This window comes from Pleuronectes platessa, chromosome 4 (genome assembly GCF_947347685.1).
Source record: "Pleuronectes platessa chromosome 4, fPlePla1.1, whole genome shotgun sequence".
Lineage (NCBI taxonomy): Eukaryota > Metazoa > Chordata > Actinopteri > Pleuronectiformes > Pleuronectidae > Pleuronectes > Pleuronectes platessa.
The window spans coordinates 30,779,998-30,800,256 of NC_070629.1; the positions used below are offsets into that span (position 1 = coordinate 30,779,998).

General features: G+C 47.4%; 2 protein-coding genes across 2 annotated transcripts in view; both read left to right on the plus strand.

The window, feature by feature from the left end:
- Nucleotides 1-8,042, plus strand: part of LOC128438800 (chromaffin granule amine transporter) — an 8,560-nt gene extending 518 nt beyond the window's left edge. The window contains exons 2-16 of the mRNA XM_053421500.1: nucleotides 793-1,046; nucleotides 1,576-1,700; nucleotides 1,859-1,917; nucleotides 1,999-2,082; nucleotides 2,308-2,400; nucleotides 2,565-2,654; nucleotides 2,854-2,897; nucleotides 3,124-3,184; nucleotides 3,300-3,395; nucleotides 3,486-3,564; nucleotides 3,730-3,781; nucleotides 6,030-6,093; nucleotides 6,202-6,321; nucleotides 7,115-7,248; nucleotides 7,598-8,042. Coding sequence (XP_053277475.1) covers nucleotides 793-1,046; nucleotides 1,576-1,700; nucleotides 1,859-1,917; nucleotides 1,999-2,082; nucleotides 2,308-2,400; nucleotides 2,565-2,654; nucleotides 2,854-2,897; nucleotides 3,124-3,184; nucleotides 3,300-3,395; nucleotides 3,486-3,564; nucleotides 3,730-3,781; nucleotides 6,030-6,093; nucleotides 6,202-6,321; nucleotides 7,115-7,248; nucleotides 7,598-7,708 — 1,466 coding nt within the window. The 3' untranslated portion in view covers nucleotides 7,709-8,042. The remainder of the gene's footprint in view (nucleotides 1-792; nucleotides 1,047-1,575; nucleotides 1,701-1,858; nucleotides 1,918-1,998; nucleotides 2,083-2,307; nucleotides 2,401-2,564; nucleotides 2,655-2,853; nucleotides 2,898-3,123; nucleotides 3,185-3,299; nucleotides 3,396-3,485; nucleotides 3,565-3,729; nucleotides 3,782-6,029; nucleotides 6,094-6,201; nucleotides 6,322-7,114; nucleotides 7,249-7,597) is intronic.
- Nucleotides 8,043-11,413: 3,371 nt separating this feature from the next.
- tti2 (TELO2 interacting protein 2) lies at nucleotides 11,414-20,215 on the plus strand. The gene is made up of 10 exons (XM_053421538.1): nucleotides 11,414-11,606; nucleotides 12,224-12,698; nucleotides 12,776-12,960; nucleotides 13,058-13,115; nucleotides 13,410-13,538; nucleotides 13,754-13,846; nucleotides 14,270-14,463; nucleotides 14,562-14,705; nucleotides 14,811-14,973; nucleotides 18,920-20,215. Exons 2-10 carry the CDS (start codon nucleotides 12,225-12,227, stop codon nucleotides 19,013-19,015), a joined length of 1,536 nt encoding a protein of 511 aa, XP_053277513.1. The 5' UTR covers nucleotides 11,414-11,606; nucleotide 12,224; the 3' UTR covers nucleotides 19,016-20,215.
- Nucleotides 20,216-20,259: the final 44 nt, after the last annotated feature.

Consider the following 20,259-nt stretch of genomic DNA (forward strand, 5'->3'; position numbering starts at 1 on the left):
TCATTTCCTCTCGGCTCCTTTAGCCCTTCCTGGTTTTTAGATGTTACACACTTATCATGGTATTTACAGATCAACAATAACAAATAACTGAATCAATCAATGGAGGAAGGAGGCCTTGTGCAGTCTGGGGGTGGTGTCCCCCATGGCTCCATCCTGGGTCCTATTTTATTTCCCATAATTCCTGTCGTCAGGATGTGAGATGTTTCTGCAGCCTAATAAAACGAGCCAGATCCAGATCCTCATCTGATCCAGATGCAGATCCTCATCTGATTCAGATCCTCATCTGACCCTGATCAAGATCCAGATCCTCATCTGATCCAGATGCAGATCCTCATCTGATTCAGATCCTCATCTGATCCTGATCCAGATCCAGATCATCATCTGATCCAGATCCAGATCCTCATCTGATCCAGATCCAGATGATGATCTGGATCTGGATCAGATGAGGATCTGAATCAGATGAGGATCTGCATCTTGATCAGATGAGGATCTGGATCTGGATCAGATGAGGATCTGGATCTGGATCAGATGATGATCTGGATCTGGATCAGGATCAGATGAGGATCTGAATCAGATGAGGATCTGGATGTGGTGGAGGATGGGTCAGGGGTCAGGAGGTTAGGTTATGCCTCCTGACCTCCTGACCCCTGAGTGAATTCAGTGAGATGTTTTAAAAGTTCAACATGAAAACATTTATGAATCATTTTGCCAGAATCATAACGATGTTAATAAATTACCTTGATTTGAACCATGTGATGGATAAATGACTGCCCCCCCCCCCTCGTCCCTCAGTGCCAATCATCCCAACATTCCTCTACGCCCTGGAGCATCCCAGTCCGGAGCCCCAGACCGCCCAGCCCTCCCTGCTGCCCCTCCCCAGCCACAGAGCTGGTCTCCTGGGGACAGACACGGAGACGCCTGTCCCCACCTCCTCTCCTCTAGTGTCTCTGTTTGACAACACGACCTTCAGGCTGCAGGAGATCCGGCCCAAGCCGACCTCTGACCCCGAGCTGACGCACCAGGTCAACGACACCTCGGCTGCTACAGTAGGTGGACGATGATGTTTGATGACCACGTCACGATCGTGAAACATGGACGTGTGGTTTCTGTCTCTGAGTCAGAGTCCTCCTCACTTCTCCTCAAGAAACTTGCCTGTGTTTCTCTCTCCTCTCCTCCTCTCCTCTCCTCTCCTCCTCTCCTCTTCTCCTGTCCTCCTCCTCTCCTCCTCTCCTGTCCTCCTCCTCTCCTCTCCTCCTCTCCTCTCCTCCTCTCCTCTCCTCCTCTCCTCCTCACCTCCCTCCCCTCCTCCTCTCCTCTCCTCTCCTCCTCTCCTCCTCACCTCCCTCTCTCCTCCTCCTCTCCTCTCCTCCTCTCCTCTCCTCCTCACCTCCTCCTCTCCTCTCCTCTCCTCCTCACCTCCCTCCCCTCCTCCTCTCCTCTCCTCTCCTCTCCTCTCCTCTCCTCTCCTCTCCTCCTCTCCTGTCCTCTCCTCCTCACCTCCTCCTCACCTCCCTCCCCTCCTCCTCTCCTCTCCTCTCCTGTCCTCCTCACCTCCTCCTCTCCTCCTCCTCTCAGGACTCCCCTTGTCTTCAGGACAGGTGGTTCCTGGAGCAGGAGAATGTCCGTGTAGGTCTGTTGATGGCGTCCAAAGCTCTGGTCCAGCTGTGTGTCAACCCCTTCGTGGGCCCGCTCACCAACAGGTGAGTCACGATGTGAATACAGATGTTTGATTGGTTGAGAGTGTGTGTGGGCGGGACCTCGATGCCACAGCTCCAAGATGTCAGCGTTTGAATCTGAGACCTTTTGGTTTCAAGTGGAGACGAGTCCTGATCTTCTGTGGAACTGTCTCTCTCTGCAGGGTCGGGTATCACATCCCCATGTTCGCTGGATTCTTTATCATGTTTGTGTCGACCATCAGTAAGTCTCACACACACACACACAGACACACACACATGCATACACACAGTGCACATTAACATGTGTGTGTGTGTGTGTCAGTGTTTGCGTTCTCAGGGACGTACGCTCTGTTGTTCTTCGCTCGCTCGCTGCAGGGAATCGGATCGTCCTTCTCTTCGGTTGCAGGTAAACACAAACACACAAACACACAAACACACAAACACACAAACACACAAACAACAAAAGTGTAAATTACGTGTCACGTCTGCGTTTGAATGAATCTTCCTCACGTCATCACAGCTCCATCATGTTTGCATTTCCTCTTCTGTGTGTGTGTGTGTGTGTGTGTGTGTGTGTGTGTGTGTGTGTGTGTGTGTGTGTGTGTGTCTGTGTGTGTCTGTGTGTGGGTAGGTCTGGGTATGTTGGCCAGTGTGTACACAGATGACGAGGAGAGAGGCATCGCCATGGGCATGGCACTGGGAGGACTGGCTATGGGAGTGCTGAGTGAGACACACACACACACACACACACACACACACAGTATCATGTCAGTCTGTACATGTATGTCATGTCAGTGTGTGGGTGTTGTGTGTTCGTGTCCTGTTGTTGTGTATTTTACCTTTATTTCTGTGGTTGTGTACAGCCTGTGTGTGTCTGTTGTGTTGCAGTCGGAGCTCCGTTTGGCAGTGTGATGTATGAGTTCGTGGGGCACAGCGCCCCCTTCCTGATTCTGGCCTTCCTGGCTGTGTTCGATGGAGGTAACGTGATGTCACAGGAGACTCTGAGGTCAATCACATCTGTATCAAGAAAACCTTTAAAAACTAACTCTGTAAAACATGTGTGAGGAACATGTGAGGAACATGTCTGTGGTTCAGTTCATGTCTGTGGTTCAGTTCATGTCTGTGGTTCAGTTCATGTCTGTGGTTCAGTTCATGTCTGCTTCTGTTTGTGTTGCAGTGTTACAGTTGTGCATCCTGCAGCCTTCAAAGATCTCCCCCGGGGTGAGTCCACCTCAAACCACCTCAGTCACACTGATCCAGAACCGAGTAGAACTGATAACCCTCCGTAGTTCAGCCCACTGACCTGGAGTGGGCCAGACACCAGTGAGGATCTCTAATGGGATCTGATCTCACCTGACACTTAGCAGCTGGTTGTGTCCTTTGATTGGACGAGAGGAGTCATGTGTCAGGTGCTGAGGCGTCAGTTTGATGAGCTCATGTGTTTCAGAGCGTGGAGGGAACTCCTCTACTGACGCTGATGAAGGATCCCTACATCCTCATCAGTGCAGGTGAGAGACTTCACCTGAGCGTCTCAGCGCTGAATGTGATAGGCCCAGACTGCTGTCAATCAATCCATGCTCACCCGTGAGTGACAGGAGCCACTTCCTGTCGTTTCCTTTCCAGGTTCTCTGTGTTTCGCCAACATGGGCGTGGCCATCCTGGAGCCAACGCTGCCCATCTGGATGATGCAGACCATGTGCTCCCCTAACTGGCAACTTGGTACAATCCACTGTCTGTCCAGTTAAACGCCTCTGATCATGTGATGTCACAGGGCCCCTCCCCCTCTCACCGGTGTGTGTTGTGTTGCAGGTTTGGCGTTCCTCCCCGCCAGCATCTCCTACCTGATAGGAACCAACCTGTTTGGTGTCCTGGCCAATAAGATGGGACGGTCAGTGTGTGTGTCTGTGTGTGTGTGTGTGTCTCTGTGTGTGTGTGTGTGTGTGTGTGTGTGTGTGTGTGTGTGTGTGTCTCTGTGTGTGTGTGTGTGTGTGTGTGTGTGTGTGTGTGTGTGAGACAGAGACATGGTGGCTGATGGGTATTTTTCTGTCTCCAGGTGGCTCTGCTCCATGTTGGGGATGTTTATTGTTGGTATCAGTCTAATATGTGTAAGTACAGCATCCAACCATCCATCCAACCATCCATTCATCCATTAATCCATCCATCCAACCATTCATCTATCCATTCATCCATCCATCCATCCAACCATCCATTCATCCATCCATCCATCCAACCATCCATCCAACCATTCATCCATCCATTCATCCATCCATCCATCCAACCATCCATTCATCCATTAATCCATCCATCCAACCATCCATTCATCCATTAATCCATCCATCCAACCATCCATCCAACCATCCAACCATCCATTCATCCATTAATCCATCCATCCAACCATTCATCCATCCATTCATCCATCCATCCATCCAACCATCCATTCATCCATTAATCCATCCATCCAACCATCCATCCATCCATCCAACCATCCATTCATCCATTAATCCATCCATCCAACCATCCATCCAACCATCCATTCATCCATTAATCCATCCATCCAACCATTCATCCATCCATTCATCCATCCATCCATCCAACCATCCATTCATCCATTAATCCATCCATCCAACCATTCATCCATCCATTCATCCATCCATCCATCCTTCCATCCATCCATCCATCCATCCATCCATCCATCCATCCATCCATCCATCTATCATCCTTTCATCCATCCATCCTTCCATCCATCCATCCAACCATTCATCTATCCATCCAACCATTCATCCATCCATTCATCCATCCATCCATCCAACCATCCATTCATCCATTAATCCATCCATCCATTCATCCATCCAACCATCCATTCATCCATTAATCCATCCATCCATTCATCCATCCATCCAACCATTCATCTATCCATCCAACCATTCATCCATCCATTCATCCATCCATCCATCCAACCATCCATTCATCCATTAATCCATCCATCCATCCATCCATCCAACCATTCATCCATCCATTCATCCATCCATTCACCCATCCATCCATCCAACCATCCATTCATCCATCCATCCATCCAACCATCCATCCAACCATTCATCCATCCATTCATCCATCCATCCATCCAACCATCCATTCATCCATTAATCCATCCATCCAACCATCCATTCATCCATTAATCCATCCATCCAACCATCCATCCAACCATCCAACCATCCATTCATCCATTAATCCATCCATCCAACCATTCATCCATCCATTCATCCATCCATCCATCCAACCATCCATTCATCCATTAATCCATCCATCCAACCATCCATCCATCCATCCAACCATCCATTCATCCATTAATCCATCCATCCAACCATCCATCCAACCATCCATTCATCCATTAATCCATCCATCCAACCATTCATCCATCCATTCATCCATCCATCCATCCAACCATCCATTCATCCATTAATCCATCCATCCAACCATTCATCCATCCATTCATCCATCCATCCATCCTTCCATCCATCCATCCATCCATCCATCCATCCATCCATCCATCCATCCATCCATCTATCATCCTTTCATCCATCCATCCTTCCATCCATCCATCCAACCATTCATCTATCCATCCAACCATTCATCCATCCATTCATCCATCCATCCATCCAACCATCCATTCATCCATTAATCCATCCATCCATTCATCCATCCAACCATCCATTCATCCATTAATCCATCCTTCCATCCATCCATCCAACCATTCATCCATCCATTCATCCATCCATCCATCCTTCCATCCATCCATCCAACCATTCATCCAACCATCCAAGCAACCATTCATCCATCCATCCATCCATCATCCATTCATCCATCCATCCATCCTTCCATCCATCCATCCATCCATCCATCCATCCATCCATCCATCCATCCATCTATCATCCTTTCATCCATCCATCCTTCCATCCATCCATCCAACCATTCATCTATCCATCCAACCATTCATCCATCCATTCATCCATCCATCCATCCAACCATCCATTCATCCATTAATCCATCCATCCATTCATCCATCCAACCATCCATTCATCCATTAATCCATCCTTCCATCCATCCATCCAACCATTCATCCATCCATTCATCCATCCATCCATCCTTCCATCCATCCATCCAACCATTCATCCAACCATCCAAGCAACCATTCATCCATCCATCCATCCATCATCCGTCCATCCATCCATCCTTCCATCCATCCATCCAACCATTCATCCAACCATCCAACCAACCATCCATCCAACCATCCATCCGTCCATCCATCCGTCCATCCATCCATCCATCCCTCTCATTGCTGTGTGTGTGTTGCAGGTTCCCTTTGCCACCAGTATCTCTGGTCTGATTGGACCAAACGGAGGTCTGGGCTTCGCTATAGGTGACGAGGTCACATGTCACATGTCACATGTCACATGTCACAAACTACTGTAACAGTAAATTCACGTTAATTGATCAATAATCAAGGACTTGGTTGATTGGCCTGCAGGCATGGTGGACTCCTCCATGATGGCCATCATGGGCTACCTGGTCGACATCCGCCACGCCTCTGTCTACGGCAGCGTCTACGCCATCGCTGATGTGGCGCTGTGTATGGGCTTCGCCATCGGTAACACACACACACACAGACGCACACGCACACACACACACACGCACACGCAAATTAAGTTTTATCGATGAACCACATTCATATTCATTGTCATTTCTTTACACTCATATTGGTTATATATAGAACAACACTGTGAAGAAACATGTTTATAAGTTTGTCACTAACAGCCACACTCAGATTCAGAACTTCCCCCCCCATGGCCGATTGCACTGACACCATTTTAAAACTGTGTGGAGCCCTGTGTATCCAACCAGTCTATCAGAGACTAATTCAATTCATGACCATGAAGGCTGTCGGGCTTGATCAAGGAAGAGAACATAGGTCCACACTTCTGAAAGTCCCCACACCGTGTGGTGAACTCCTGCTGTGCTGTGAAGGAAACTCGTCCATGTGTCGAACAGAGACAGGTTGTCCTGCACCTTGCAGCCGGAGATTGAGCTCGTTGAGATGTCCTGTAACATCTGTGAGAAACACGAGCTTCACAACCTTCTCGTCCTGAACTTCTGGGGTCTCAGGTCTTTTCTGTCATTTCCTCGATGCGTCCTCAAACCCTCGAGCTGATTTGGGGAAGGCTCTGATTCTTGGTTCACGGTCCTTATGAAGGTCCACAGTCTCCTGCCCATGAGGGGGGGGGGGGTTGTCATCACCAACACACCTGAGTGGCAGCACTTCAAGTTAAACAACACAGGCTGCGTGACGGCAAAACCTTTGAATATTTCTGTAATAGGAAATCTCCAGTGTGCCAATGATGATGGTACAGATGAATGTATTAAACATGTTTCTGTTGTTCCAGGACCATCCACAGGGGGCGCTCTGGTCCAGGCGGTGGGGTTTCCTTGTCTCATGGTGCTCATCGGGGTGATCAACATCCTGTACGCTCCGCTCTGCTTCCTGTTACGGAACCCCGCGGTCAGAGAGGAGAAGATGGTAACTGTCACTCACACGTGAAGCTCCTCCCACATGATGCTGCCGATGATGATGATTGTTAAGATTCACACACACACACAAACACACACACATGCACACACCACACCCACACACACCCACACACACACACACACACACATGCACACACCGCACACACACACCACACCCACCCACACACACATACACACACACAGACACACACGCACACACCACACCCCCACACGCACACACACACACACACACACACACACACTTTGTGTTTAGTGGCAGGCCTGGGCAGATGAACAGGAAGTGTGTGTGTGTCTCTGATGTTGAACTCAAAGTGTGTGTGTTTGTGTGTGTGTTACAGGCAATCATCGACCAGGAGTGTGTGATGCACACAAAAAGCTATAACACACAGAAGGAGATTCGTGAGTTTCCTCTGAGTGATTACAGTGAAGAAGAGGAGACGGAGGAGTGACACACAGACACACACACACACACACACACACACACACACATTCTTCTCAATCAATCACCTGAACAACCTTGTTCATCTTTCATGAATAAAAAACAAACCTTTAACATCGTTACCAAGTAAAAACTGTTCAACTTTCATATTTCAGCCAGAAATATCTTTTGATGATTTATTAAATTTGAGATAACATGGAGCATTAGAAGTTGTTTCCAGTGAAAACTGTGTGTGTGAATTTACTTGAAGGAACTTGATTGATCTCCGTGATTTCTTTGAATATTCTGGAGCCAAAGTGTTGGAACTGTTCCTGAATCTATATCTGACCTTTGACCTTTGACCTTTCTCCTCATTAAAACGTGCTGTAAGCTGGACGACTCGTGTGTGTTTGTACGTGTGGTCACATGCTTCTTATCTGATCTTTAATTTCCGGCGGCGGGCAGCAGCTCCGTCAGATGGAGAGTAAACAGGAAATGGATGCAGAGCTCACAGACACACACATGTTAGAATCCGCTCTGGACTCTTCAGGACTTCAACACTTCAGGTTCACACAAGTCAGAGATTCGTTCCGTGAGTCTGGATTGAACCGGTTCCTGCTCAGGCCCCTGAACTCTATGTTCCTGTGGTTCTGCAGATCAAGTCGATCTGGATCCATCTTCATGAACATCTGTGTAGATATTAAATCCTGAATGACTTCAGCACGTTGTGACTCTGCAGGATGGTTGTGTCTGAGACGAGTGTTAGTGAGGACCATCACAGACTCAAACCTTGGTTGGACATAGAGCCCCCCCCCCCCATCACAGATGTGCCCCCCCCCATCTTTTTATGGCTAAAAGGTTCATATTTACAGATTTACTTCTTTTTAAAACACACTCTTGACTTTCATTAGAGTTAATACTCTGAAGTATTTGTACTTTATCTGGTATCAAGTCCTTGTTTGTGTTTGTTGGGATGTGACAGAACAGAGCTGATGAGGTCAGTGAGTCAGAGGCTTCACACAAACCTCCTCAGGCTCATTCACAGTAAGTGTTCTGTAGTGATTCAACAGATCTGATATTAACAGCTTCATATCCACAGTCTGACTCTAGATCTGACTTTTCATTTACTAGATGACAACATGGAGGAAGATTAACAGCACGTGTGAGTTTGTAATAACTTCTTCTGATACTAATCCTGACATCGAGCTGACTTGAGATCAGTGCTACGAATCTTCTCTCCTCTGTCTGAGGCTTCACTTCCTCCTCATCACCTCATTCTCACATGTGCTCGTAGAATCCTCATCTGTTGTGTGAACTCTCACCTGGCTTATAAAATCTGATTGATTAAAATCTGGTTTATTAAAATCTGGTTCATTAAAATCTGGTTAATTAAAGCCTGGTGAAAATACATCTTGATTAGACGTGAGTTGTGTTGTTATAACTGCTTAAGCCTTGTAATGGAAAATTACATATTTATGTACTATGTGTTTTCTCTGCTTATGTGTATCATATGTGACAAGATGACCGTTCCTGCTTCATGGTAGAATCCTCATGACCTTTATCTATTAGATTCACCAGTGACTGTGTCTCCTGGGATTTGAACCCTGCTCACTCACATCTCACCTCCTCACACGCCTGTGAAGGTTCCTTCGCCCCCCCCCCCCCCTCTGATGAAAGCTCTTACATGCTGCATGATTGTCTGACCTTCCTTGAAAGAAATAAAGTAGACTTATAAAAGACCTTTATTCTCAGATATCTTTATTTCTTTATTGCTGATTGTTCAGATTGATTCGTCTCTTTTGCATCTGTTGTGTTGGATTTGCACTGATACACAACAAGGACTCTGCTTTTCTCTGTTTAGGTTGAAGTCTGTGTGGACGGTGGAAGGTGACGCTCGATGACGCAAAATGAAAACAAACATGATTCCCCTCAAACGCATTAAAGTAAAGAGCCTGTTTACAAAATGTGAGGAGGAGAAAGATCAGATATTTGTGATACATCATTTATAATTTATAACTCTATATTATTGGCATTATCACCAATCTCTGCACCTTAGAACCGCACGTAACTCTCTTACTGTATATATTGTTGTTCGATATTGTTGTTGTTTTTATATTGTTGTTTGTACAGTGCACCAACCACACCAAGGCAATTTCCTGTATGTGCAAATATACATGGCAATAAAAAGAATTCTGATTCTGTTTTGATACTTTCCTCCTGTGATTCACACTGACCTTGTGGGGACCATTGACCTGATGGGAACCAAAGCTCAGGCATTTCTGACGTCCTGGTTAAGGTCAGAGGTCAGGTTTTGGTTAGACTGTCCACAATGAATGGAAATCAATAAACAGTCGTGACAAAGTTAGTCACAACCTGTGTGTGTGTGTGTGTGTGTGTGTGTGTGTGTGTGTGTGTGTGTGTGTGTGCGCGTGTGTGTGTGTGTGTGCGTGCGTGCGTGCGTGTGTGTGTGTGTGTGTGTGTGTGTGTGACACTAGATCACAGCAGTGTCAGGCCACACACACTAGCAGCTTCAAAAGTTTCCTCCTGCTTTGAAATATGAATAAAGTGTGAGTGTTAATCTGAGTGTGTGCGCCCATCAAAGCTCTTGGAGTCTGATGTGGTCGTGTGTGTGTAAACAGGTCGGAAACACTTCAGTCTTTGACTCTGATTCATGGTAAACCAGAGGAAATCAGTTTTTTAACGTGTATTTATATTTTAATCTGCCACTAATATCACCACAAACACCTCTGCGCTTCTCTCTGATATCCGTGGGCGACACGTGCACTTTGACATCAGACAGCTTCTCTGAACTGTCCAACGCGTGTGAACATGTCGTCTATGAACACTGAGCTGGAGACGTGTTCATGCAGCCTCTGATGAAGTCACCTTATCAGATACTTCAGTTTTAATGACACAATTTAATGACATAATCGTACATAATCAGACAAACACTAAGTCCTCACTTGGTTTTCTACCTGTTTTTATTTTCAGAAATCCGTGTTTTCTTTAATCCATTAAAAAAACTACAGAAGCTTTGCAGATGAAACGGTCCCAGCTGAATGTCCTCTAATGTCCTTCAATCCCAAAGTGATGCAATCGTGTAAAACTCTATAAATTACTATTATCACTCGTTTTCACTTAAGTCAAGAATGAACTTCTTCAATTAACAGAATAAATTCATTAAACCCATTTGTTGAAATTAATTTAGTTTGGGATCTTTATTTCTATTCTCTCTTCTTAAAAATTATGTTTCACAGATTTACCCAAAAACCAAAACATTTGCTGCTGAAACAACAGTTCACCTAAGTTAAAATAAGTTAAGATATTTGATAAGATATAGAATCAGATAAGAGAAGAGAAGATAATCCTTTATTAGTCCCACCATGAAGAAATGTGTCTTGTGTCAGCAGCAAAAAAAACAATAAAATAAAATAAACATCTGTCAAAGTAATAAGTAAGTAAATCTGCAATATACACACAAGGAAATATAAGAGTAGAAATACTCTGCACAGTGAGCAGAATGTTAGTAGTACCATTGATTTGCACAGAGGGAATAAAACCATCAATAATAGATATGAAACACATTCAACTGATCACACGTTAACATTCAAATTATTTAAAAAACCATCGGATCAGTTTCACTTATTGAGATTCTTTTCATCTGTTTTGACCGAACTTCCAGAGAGTAGGAACCTTCCGTGGGGAGCTTGTATCCAGCCGGATATATTCCCCTGAACACACGGTCCGTCCGCTAGAAGAGTCCGGAGCGTTCAGAGGCGCGAAGCTGAAGAAAGTCTGAAAAACCGAATCTTCATTTAAACTGAATCTTTAATTAAAATGAATCTTCAATTAAAATTAATCTTAATTTGAACTGAAGATTCATTTAAACTGATTCGTTTCTTTTTGACGGAACCAGCAGCTGATTCCAGGTCAGTTTCACTTCCTGTTTCTGAACAAACCATAAATAAACTGAATTAAAATGAGCTGCGCCGTTCATGACGTCACCATGCTCTGGTAAATGGTGTGTGTTTATATATATTATATATTATATATATTTATAAAGGTTATTCTAGTCTTGATGACATACAGAACATTCACAGCGTGCATCTATGAGCAGCACTTGGTTCAGGATCTTGCTCAAGGGCACTTCGGCATCCAGATGGGGAGACTGGGATCGGACCTCTGACCTTCTGGTTGGAGGCTCCGCTCTGCCCCCTCAGCCACAGCCGCCCGAACATGGGACAAAACACAAAACTACAGAATCACCACAGACCCCAAATAACGAGGGAGGACAGGACGGCTCTGAAAACTGAAGCCAAAGTGTCTTGATCGCCCCCTGGTGGCCGGACCCCCCATGTTCCTCTCACTAATTTTCTGAGCTTTCAGTTCGGTAACGATGTTGAAGGTTAATTCATTAAATGTTTAGATTTCTCACCTTTCTTCATTTTGTCTTTCATTTTTCTTTCATCTCTGAAATTCTTCCTTCCTTCCTTCCTTCCTTCCTTCCTTCCTTCCTTCCTTCCTTCCTTCCTTCCTCCCTCCACAGGATGGAGCTTTCATCTTTACTTCATGACCTTCATCTCCTCTCCTCAGAGAAGCCCCTCCCCCCCTGTCCTCTCCCTTCAATCACAGAGCTCCTGGCTCGGCTGACGGAGAAGCTGATAGGTGCGTCATCGGACTCTGACACAAGCTCCCTGATTGGTCGTGTGGAGCGACTCTTTCAAACAGCAGATCCTGATTGGCTGTTCTCCCTGACCTCAGTCAATGAGGAGGGTGAGGAGGAGGAGCTTCAGTCTGCGTACAGGTCTCTGACCAGCGCTCTGATTGGCTGTGCCGATCTGCCGCTCTGTGAGGATGACAGCTCTCCAGCACCGGCAGCCTATCAGAGCATCCCGAGCCGAGCCGTCCAAGTTTGCTCTGTGCTCCGAGCACTGCTGGGAGCTGTGGGAAACTGGGAGGGGACTGGCCTGCTGTTACGTGTGGCGCCCCCTGTGTGTGTGTTTGCTGTGACGCATTTCCAGGTTAGTGTGGGGGGGGGAATCAGTCTTTTGAATCGTCTGTGAATTGTGTGGCAGTGACATCATCTCTCTGTCTTCAGGATCAGGTGTGGACCAACCCCCCCTCCAGAGCAGCTGCACAGAGCCTGCAGGAGGCGCTGCTGAGGGCAGGTGGCTGGAGAGACTCCGCCCACCTCCTGGTGGGAGATGGCAGACAAAGGGAGGGGGGGGGGGACGGAGGAATTCTAAGAGGAGTCCTGGACGTCCTGCAGCCGCAACTCACAAAGTAGGAACCAGTTTGGAAAGCGGGACATCACATGTGTCAGTTTGATTGAACTGTGTGTGTGTGTCTGTGTGTGTGTGTGTGTCTGTGTGTGTTGCAGGGACTCCTGGCAGCGGTGTGTAGCGGTGAAGCTGGTGTTCTCCTGGACTCTCCTGCAGGTCAGACTTTATGATGTCATCAGGTTCCATGACAATACAATAAGTCAAAATCATGTTTTAATATCTGAACTGGTCTGTTTTGTAGGTATTTCAACTTTGAGTGTTTGGTTGTTGAGATTGTTTTAAATCAGTGAATGAATTAGTTTGTTGTTAAAAGAGTCTCCTGTAGCAGCCAATCAGGAGGCAGAGAGAGGAGGAGCTTCAGCTCCAGCATCTGGTCCGACTGGACGGAGCTGATAGGAAGTCCAAGGTCACATGGTTTAGTTCACAGCTGCTTTCTGTGTGTTCCTGCAGCTCGCTCGCCCCTCTCTCTCCCCTCACCTGCCTCGCCTCCTCCCCCCACCCCTCCTCTTCAACGACCACTACAGACCAGAGAACTGCATGCTGGGAGTACGCTGTCTGCACCACATCATACTCAACACGGTAAGAACAAACTCACAAACACACACAGGGCAATATCTGTGTGGTCGGAAAATGATGATGATGATGATGATGATGATGATGATGATGGTGTGTGTGTGTGTGTGTGTGTGTGTGTGTGTGTGTGTGTGTGTGTGTGTGTGTGTGTGTGTGTGTGTGTGTGTGTGTGTGTGTGTGTGTGTGTGTGTGTGTGTGTGTGTGTGTGTGTGTGCTCTCAGCCTGCTGCTGATCTGCGTCAGTTCAACAGAGCAGACGTCATCTATCAAGCTTTATTGAAACACTTGTTCACAACAGAGACGACTGTTATACAGGTAACACACACACACACACACACACACACACACACGTATGATCTTCTGTCTTAATGAGGACTTCGGTCTTTTTTAAGGTTTTTCTTTATAATAAATGATAATATTTTCACACAGTTTTTTGGTTAAAGGTTCACATTACTCAATCACCTGTCTCTCTCTCTCTCTCTCTCTCTCTCTCTCTCTCTCTGACTCTCTCTCTCTCACTCTCACTCTCTCTCTCTCTCTGACTCTCTGTCTCTCACTCTCTCTCTCTCTCTGACTCTCTCTCTCTCACTCTCACTCTCTCTCTCTCTCTCTCTCTCTCTCTCTCTCTCTGACTCTCTCTCTCACTCTCTCTCTCTCTCTCTCTCTCTCTCTCTCTCTGACTCTCTGTCTCTCACTCTCACTCTCTCTCTCTCACTCTCTGTCTCCCTCTCTCTGTAGCTCGCCCTGTCCTGTCTCTTGGACCTGTTGTTGGTTTTGGAGAAGCCCCCCTCTTCTCTCGACCCGTCCTCCAGCCGCAGGAAGCCTTGTCTCCATGACGACGTCCTGCGCCTGGTCCTCGTCCACATGGAGGCGGAGAACAATGTGGAGCTGAGACGCGTCTACGCCTCCGTCCTCCCTCTGTTAGTGGACAGGTGAGATGGATTCAGTCATGTGATCAGGTGAGAGTAAGACATCAACCAGATGTTTGCTTCATGTCTCAGGGTGCGTTTGTTTTGTGTGTGTGGTGCAGGATGGGGGTGGCAGTGTGCAGGCACCTGCTGCGAGTGGAGCGGGTGGTGCTGGGATACCTGGAGGTCAGGGATCCACCGGAGGAGACCAGCAGACTGAAGGTTCTGGAGGTTCTACAGAGAATAACCAGAGCAGCCTGGCCCAGGTCTGAGCACACACACACACACACACACACACACACACACACACACACACAGACACACAGAGTCAGCCTCACAGGTTAGAATCTGAAACTCCCCTGTCTCCTCAGGATGCAGCGTCCCAGGCTCCACGTGTTGCTGCGTCGTTTGCTGCAGCTGCTGGTGGACGTCTCTTCAGACTCTCGACTGGACGTCTCGGTCCGAGAGACGCTGATGAGTGAAGCGACGCTGTGCATCCACCTGCTGCACGCCTGCTCCCCAGGGGACGCCCAGGTGCGTCTCAACCGCTGTGTCTCACCTGTTGTCCCTCCTGTGTCTCTCCTGTGTCTCTCCTGTGTCTCACCTGTGTCTCTCCTGTATCTCACCTGTGTCTCTCCTGTTGTCTCTCACTGTTGTCTCTCCTGTTGTCTCTCCTGTGTCTCTCCTGTGTCTCACCTGTGTCTCTCCTGTATCTCACCTGTGTCTCTCCTGTATCTCACCTGTGTCTCTCCTGTTGTCTCTCACTGTTGTCTCTCCTGTTGTCTCTCCTGTGTCTCTCCTGTGTCTCACCTGTGTCTCTCCTGTATCTCACCTGTGTCTCTCCTGTATCTCACCTGTGTCTCTCCTGTTGTCTCTCACTGTTGTCTCTCCTGTTGTCTCTCCTGTATCTCACCTGTGTCTCTCCTGTATCTCACCTGTGTCTCTCCTGTTGTCTCTCACTGTTGTCTCTCCTGTTGTCTCTCCTGTGTCTCTCCTGTTGTCTCTCGTGTGTCTCTCCTGTATCTCACCTGTGTCTCTCCTGTTGTCTCTCACTGTTGTCTCTCCTGTTGTCTCTCCTGTTGTCTCTCGTGTGTCTCTCCTGTATCTCACCTGTGTCTCTCCTGTTGTCTCTCACTGTTGTCTCTCCTGTTGTCTCTCACTGTTGTCTCTCCTGTTGTCTCTCCTGTTGTCTCTCCTGTGTCTCTCCTGTGTCTCACCTGTGTCTCACCTGTGTCTCTCCTGTGTCTCTCCTGTGTCTCACCTGTGTCTCTCCTGTATCTCACATGTGTCTCTCCTGTATCTCACCTGTGTCTCTCCTGTTGTCTCTCACTGTTGTCTCTCCTGTTGTCTCTCCTGTGTCTCTCCTGTTGTCTCTCGTGTGTCTCTCCTGTATCTCACCTGTGTCTCTCCTGTTGTCTCTCACTGTTGTCTCTCCTGTTGTCTCTCCTGTTGTCTCTCGTGTGTCTCTCCTGTATCTCACCTGTGTCTCTCCTGTTGTCTCTCACTGTTGTCTCTCCTGTTGTCTCTCACTGTTGTCTCTCCTGTTGTCTCTCCTGTGTCTCACCTGTGTCTCACCTGTGTCTCACCTGTGTCTCACCTGTGTCTCTCCTGTGTCTCACCTGTGTCTCTCCTGTGTCTCACCTGTGTCTCACCTGTGTCCAGTGATGCCGGTAACGCGCTACTTAGTAACGCGTTAGTGTTGGCCAAACCGGTTGTCATTTTTATGTTGAGGCGGCGGGGGTGTTGTCGGCAGCTGCTGAATGTAACTAATAAAGTAACTTGTAATCTAACTTAGTTACTTTTAAAATCAAGTAACTTGTAATCTAACTTAGTTACTTTTAAAATCAAGTAACTTGTAGAGTAACTAAGTTACTTTTTCAAAGTAACTATGGCAACACTGCCTGTGTCTCTCCTGTGTCTCACCTGTGTCTCTCCTGTGTCTCACCTGTGTCTCTCCTGTGTCTCACCTGTGTCTCTCCTGTTGTCTCTCCTGTGTCTCACCTGTGTCTCTCCTGTGTCTCACCTGTGTCTCTCCTGTATCTCACCTGTGTCTCTCCTGTGTCTCTCCTGTGTCTCACCTGTGTCTCTCCTGTTGTCTCTCCTGTGTCTCTCCTGTGTCTCACCTGTGTCTCACCTGTGTCTCACCTGTGTCTCTCCTGTTGTCTCTCCTGTTGTCTCTCCTGTGTCTCTCCTGTTGTCTCTCCTGTATCTCACCTGTATCTCACCTGTGTCTCTCCTGTTGTCTCTCCTGTTGTCTCTCCTGTGTCTCTCCTGTTGTCTCTCCTGTGTCTCTCCTGTATCTCACCTGTATCTCACCTGTGTCTCACCTGTGTCTCACCTGTGTCTCTCCTGTTGTCTCTCCTGTTGTCTCTCCTGTGTCTCTCCTGTTGTCTCTCCTGTGTCTCTCCTGTATTTCACCTGTATCTCACCTGTATCTCACCTGTGTCTCTCCTGTGTCTCACTGTTGTCTCTCCTGTGTCTCTCCTGTGTCTCACTGTTGTCTCTCGTGTGTCTCCCTGTTGTCTCTCCTGTATCTCTCCTGTGTCTCTCCTGTGTCTCACTGTTGTCTCTCCTGTGTCTCTCCTGTGTCTCACTGTTGTCTCTCGTGTGTCTCCCTGTTGTCTCTCCTGTGTCTCACTGTTGTCTCTCCTGTGTCTCTCCTGTGTCTCTCCTGTGTCTCCCTGTTGTCTCTCGTGTGTCTCACTGTTGTCTCTCCTGTTGTCTCACCTGTGTCTCTCCTGTTGTCTCACCTGTGTCTCTCCTGTTGTCTCACCTGTGTCTCTCCTGTTGTCTCACCTGTGTCTCTCCTGTTGTCTCACCTGTGTCTCTCCTGTTGTCTCACCTGTGTCTCTCCTGTTGTCTCTCCTGTTGTCTCTCCTGTTGTCTCTGCTGTGTCTCTCCTGTTGTCTCTCGTGTGTCTCTCCTGTGTCCCACCTGTGTCTCTCCTGTTGTCTCTCCTGTGTCTCTCCTGTTGTCTCTCCTGTTGTCTCTCCTGTTGTCTCTCCTGTTGTCTCTGCTGTGTCTCTCCTGTTGTCTCTCGTGTGTCTCTCCTGTTGTCTCACCTGTGTCTCACCTGTGTCTCTCCTGTGTCTCACCTGTGTCTCACCTGTGTCTCTCCTGTTGTCTCTCCTGTGTCTCTCCTGTTGTCTCTCCTGTGTCTCTCCTGTGTCTCACCTGTGTCTCACCTGTGTCTCACCTGTGTCTCCCCTGTTGTCTCTCCTGTTGTCTCTCCTGTGTCTCTCCTGTTGTCTCTCCTGTGTCTCTCCTGTGTCTCTCCTGTATCTCACCTGTATCTCACCTGTGTCTCTCCTGTTGTCTCTCCTGTTGTCTCTCCTGTGTCTCTCCTGTTGTCTCTCCTGTGTCTCTCCTGTATCTCACCTGTATCTCACCTGTGTCTCACCTGTGTCTCACCTGTGTCTCTCCTGTTGTCTCTCCTGTTGTCTCACCTGTGTCTCACCTGTGTCTCTCCTGTTGTCTCTCCTGTTGTCTCTCCTGTGTCTCTCCTGTTGTCTCTCCTGTGTCTCTCCTGTATTTCACCTGTATCTCACCTGTATCTCACCTGTATCTCACCTGTGTCTCTCCTGTGTCTCACTGTTGTCTCTCCTGTGTCTCTCCTGTGTCTCACTGTTGTCTCTCGTGTGTCTCCCTGTTGTCTCTCCTGTGTCTCACTGTTGTCTCTCCTGTGTCTCTCCTGTGTCTCTCCTGTGTCTCACTGTTGTCTCTCCTGTGTCTCTCCTGTGTCTCACTGTTGTCTCTCGTGTGTCTCCCTGTTGTCTCTCCTGTGTCTCACTGTTGTCTCTCCTGTGTCTCTCCTGTGTCTCTCCTGTGTCTCACTGTTGTCTCTCGTGTGTCTCCCTGTTGTCTCTCCTGTGTCTCACTGTTGTCTCTCGTGTGTCTCCCTGTTGTCTCTCCTGTGTCTCACTGTTGTCTCTCCTGTGTCTCTCCTGTGTCTCTCCTGTGTCTCACTGTTGTCTCTCGTGTGTCTCCCTGTTGTCTCTCGTGTGTCTCCCTGTTGTCTCTCCTGTGTCTCACTGTTGTCTCTCCTGTTGTCTCACCTGTGTCTCTCCTGTTGTCTCACCTGTGTCTCTCCTGTTGTCTCACCTGTGTCTCTCCTGTTGTCTCACCTGTGTCTCTCCTGTTGTCTCACCTGTGTCTCTCCTGTTGTCTCTCCTGTTGTCTCTCCTGTTGTCTCTGCTGTGTCTCTCCTGTTGTCTCTCGTGTGTCTCTCCTGTGTCCCACCTGTGTCTCACCTGTGTCTCACCTGTGTCTCACCTGTGTCTCACCTGTGTCTCTCCTGTTGTCTCTCCTGTTGTCTCTCGTGTGTCTCTCCTGTGTCTCACCTGTGTCCCACCTGTGTCTCACTGTTGTCTCTCCTGTGTCTCACTGTTGTCTCTCCTGTTGTCTCTCCTGTTGTCTCTCGTGTGTCTCTCCTGTGTCTCACCTGTGTCTCACTGTTGTCTCTCCTGTGTCCCTCTCTCAGACTGTCCTCCTGCAAGTGGACAGCAGCTGTTGCAGTCCTGAAGTGCTTGGTTGCCTAGTGAGAGCTGATGATGATGCAGTTGGTGATGTCTCCTGACGGACAGATCAGGACGAGGACACATGATTGGACGATCAGCTGTCTACAGATGTTGGTGTTTGAGTTTGTGGTGTCACAGATGTGATGTCATCAAACCAACAGGATGTTCATGGTCTGACATCACTTCCTGTGCTAAGTCCATGCTAACATGATGTTAACACAATAAGTACATACGTATGACAGACGCACCAATGTTTGTCCCTCTGTCCGTCCCATTCTTATGAACATGATATTGTACGAGGACTTTGAGGACATTTCTTCAAATTTAGCACAAACGTTGATGTAGATTTCTGAGGTCAAAGGTCAGATCTGCACCGGAGGACCAGTGGCTCATGAAGGACGTGTGATGTAAATAAAGACTCTTCAGTGAATCATCTAGATTCTCAGCTTGTTCAAATCATGATTGAAATGAACAATGAAAAGAAATCATCACACAACATCAGTATTAGACATCATAGGACACGTTTAGATGATGAACTGTTATTAAGTACAGTTATTTATGAGAAAAAACGAATATTCACAAAGAATCATTTAACATCAGCAGCTGGAAACTGAATCCTGGCTGAGGTCGAGTTTCTCGTTGCACATTTGAAACGCGTCATGTGACGAACAGAACAGAAGCATCGACTCTACTTTAAAAACTCCACCATTGTTTTATATTAATAGAAATAAAGAAATAAAGAGTGAATGCTGCCAAACTAACTGCCAGCAGACAATATTGGATATGTATGTTTAGGTTCACGTACTTGAACCTCAAAACCTTTTTCAGGGACTTGAATGATAAGTAGGGCCTGAGCACGGATGGTGCACGGAACCTATTTGAAAGGAATTTGTATTATTCCTCAGGGAAAATGCACAAGGGCCTTGAACCATCGACACTGCAACGTACACAAGCTAAAAAAATAACACCGCTCAGTAATAAGGGGGCTTGACTTTGCCCAGATGTGGACCTTGGTTCACTCCCCTTTGCAAAGTGTTGATTACATAACGACATTCAACCTAAATCACAATGACTGGACACAAGTTAAACATTAGCTTCTCTAAGTGTGTGCAAGGTGAGAGTTGACTTGAATTCCACTGATGTCTCTACACGGTGACTTTTAGTCACTGCATCTTGAACCTACTTGAAACTTGAAATCTGATCGGTGCATGTTCCTTCAGAGACGTCCGACCAAAAAGAATAAATCAAACAAAGTCTGAGTTTCTTCTCACATCTCTTTGTAGCATATCAACCTGTAAAGACT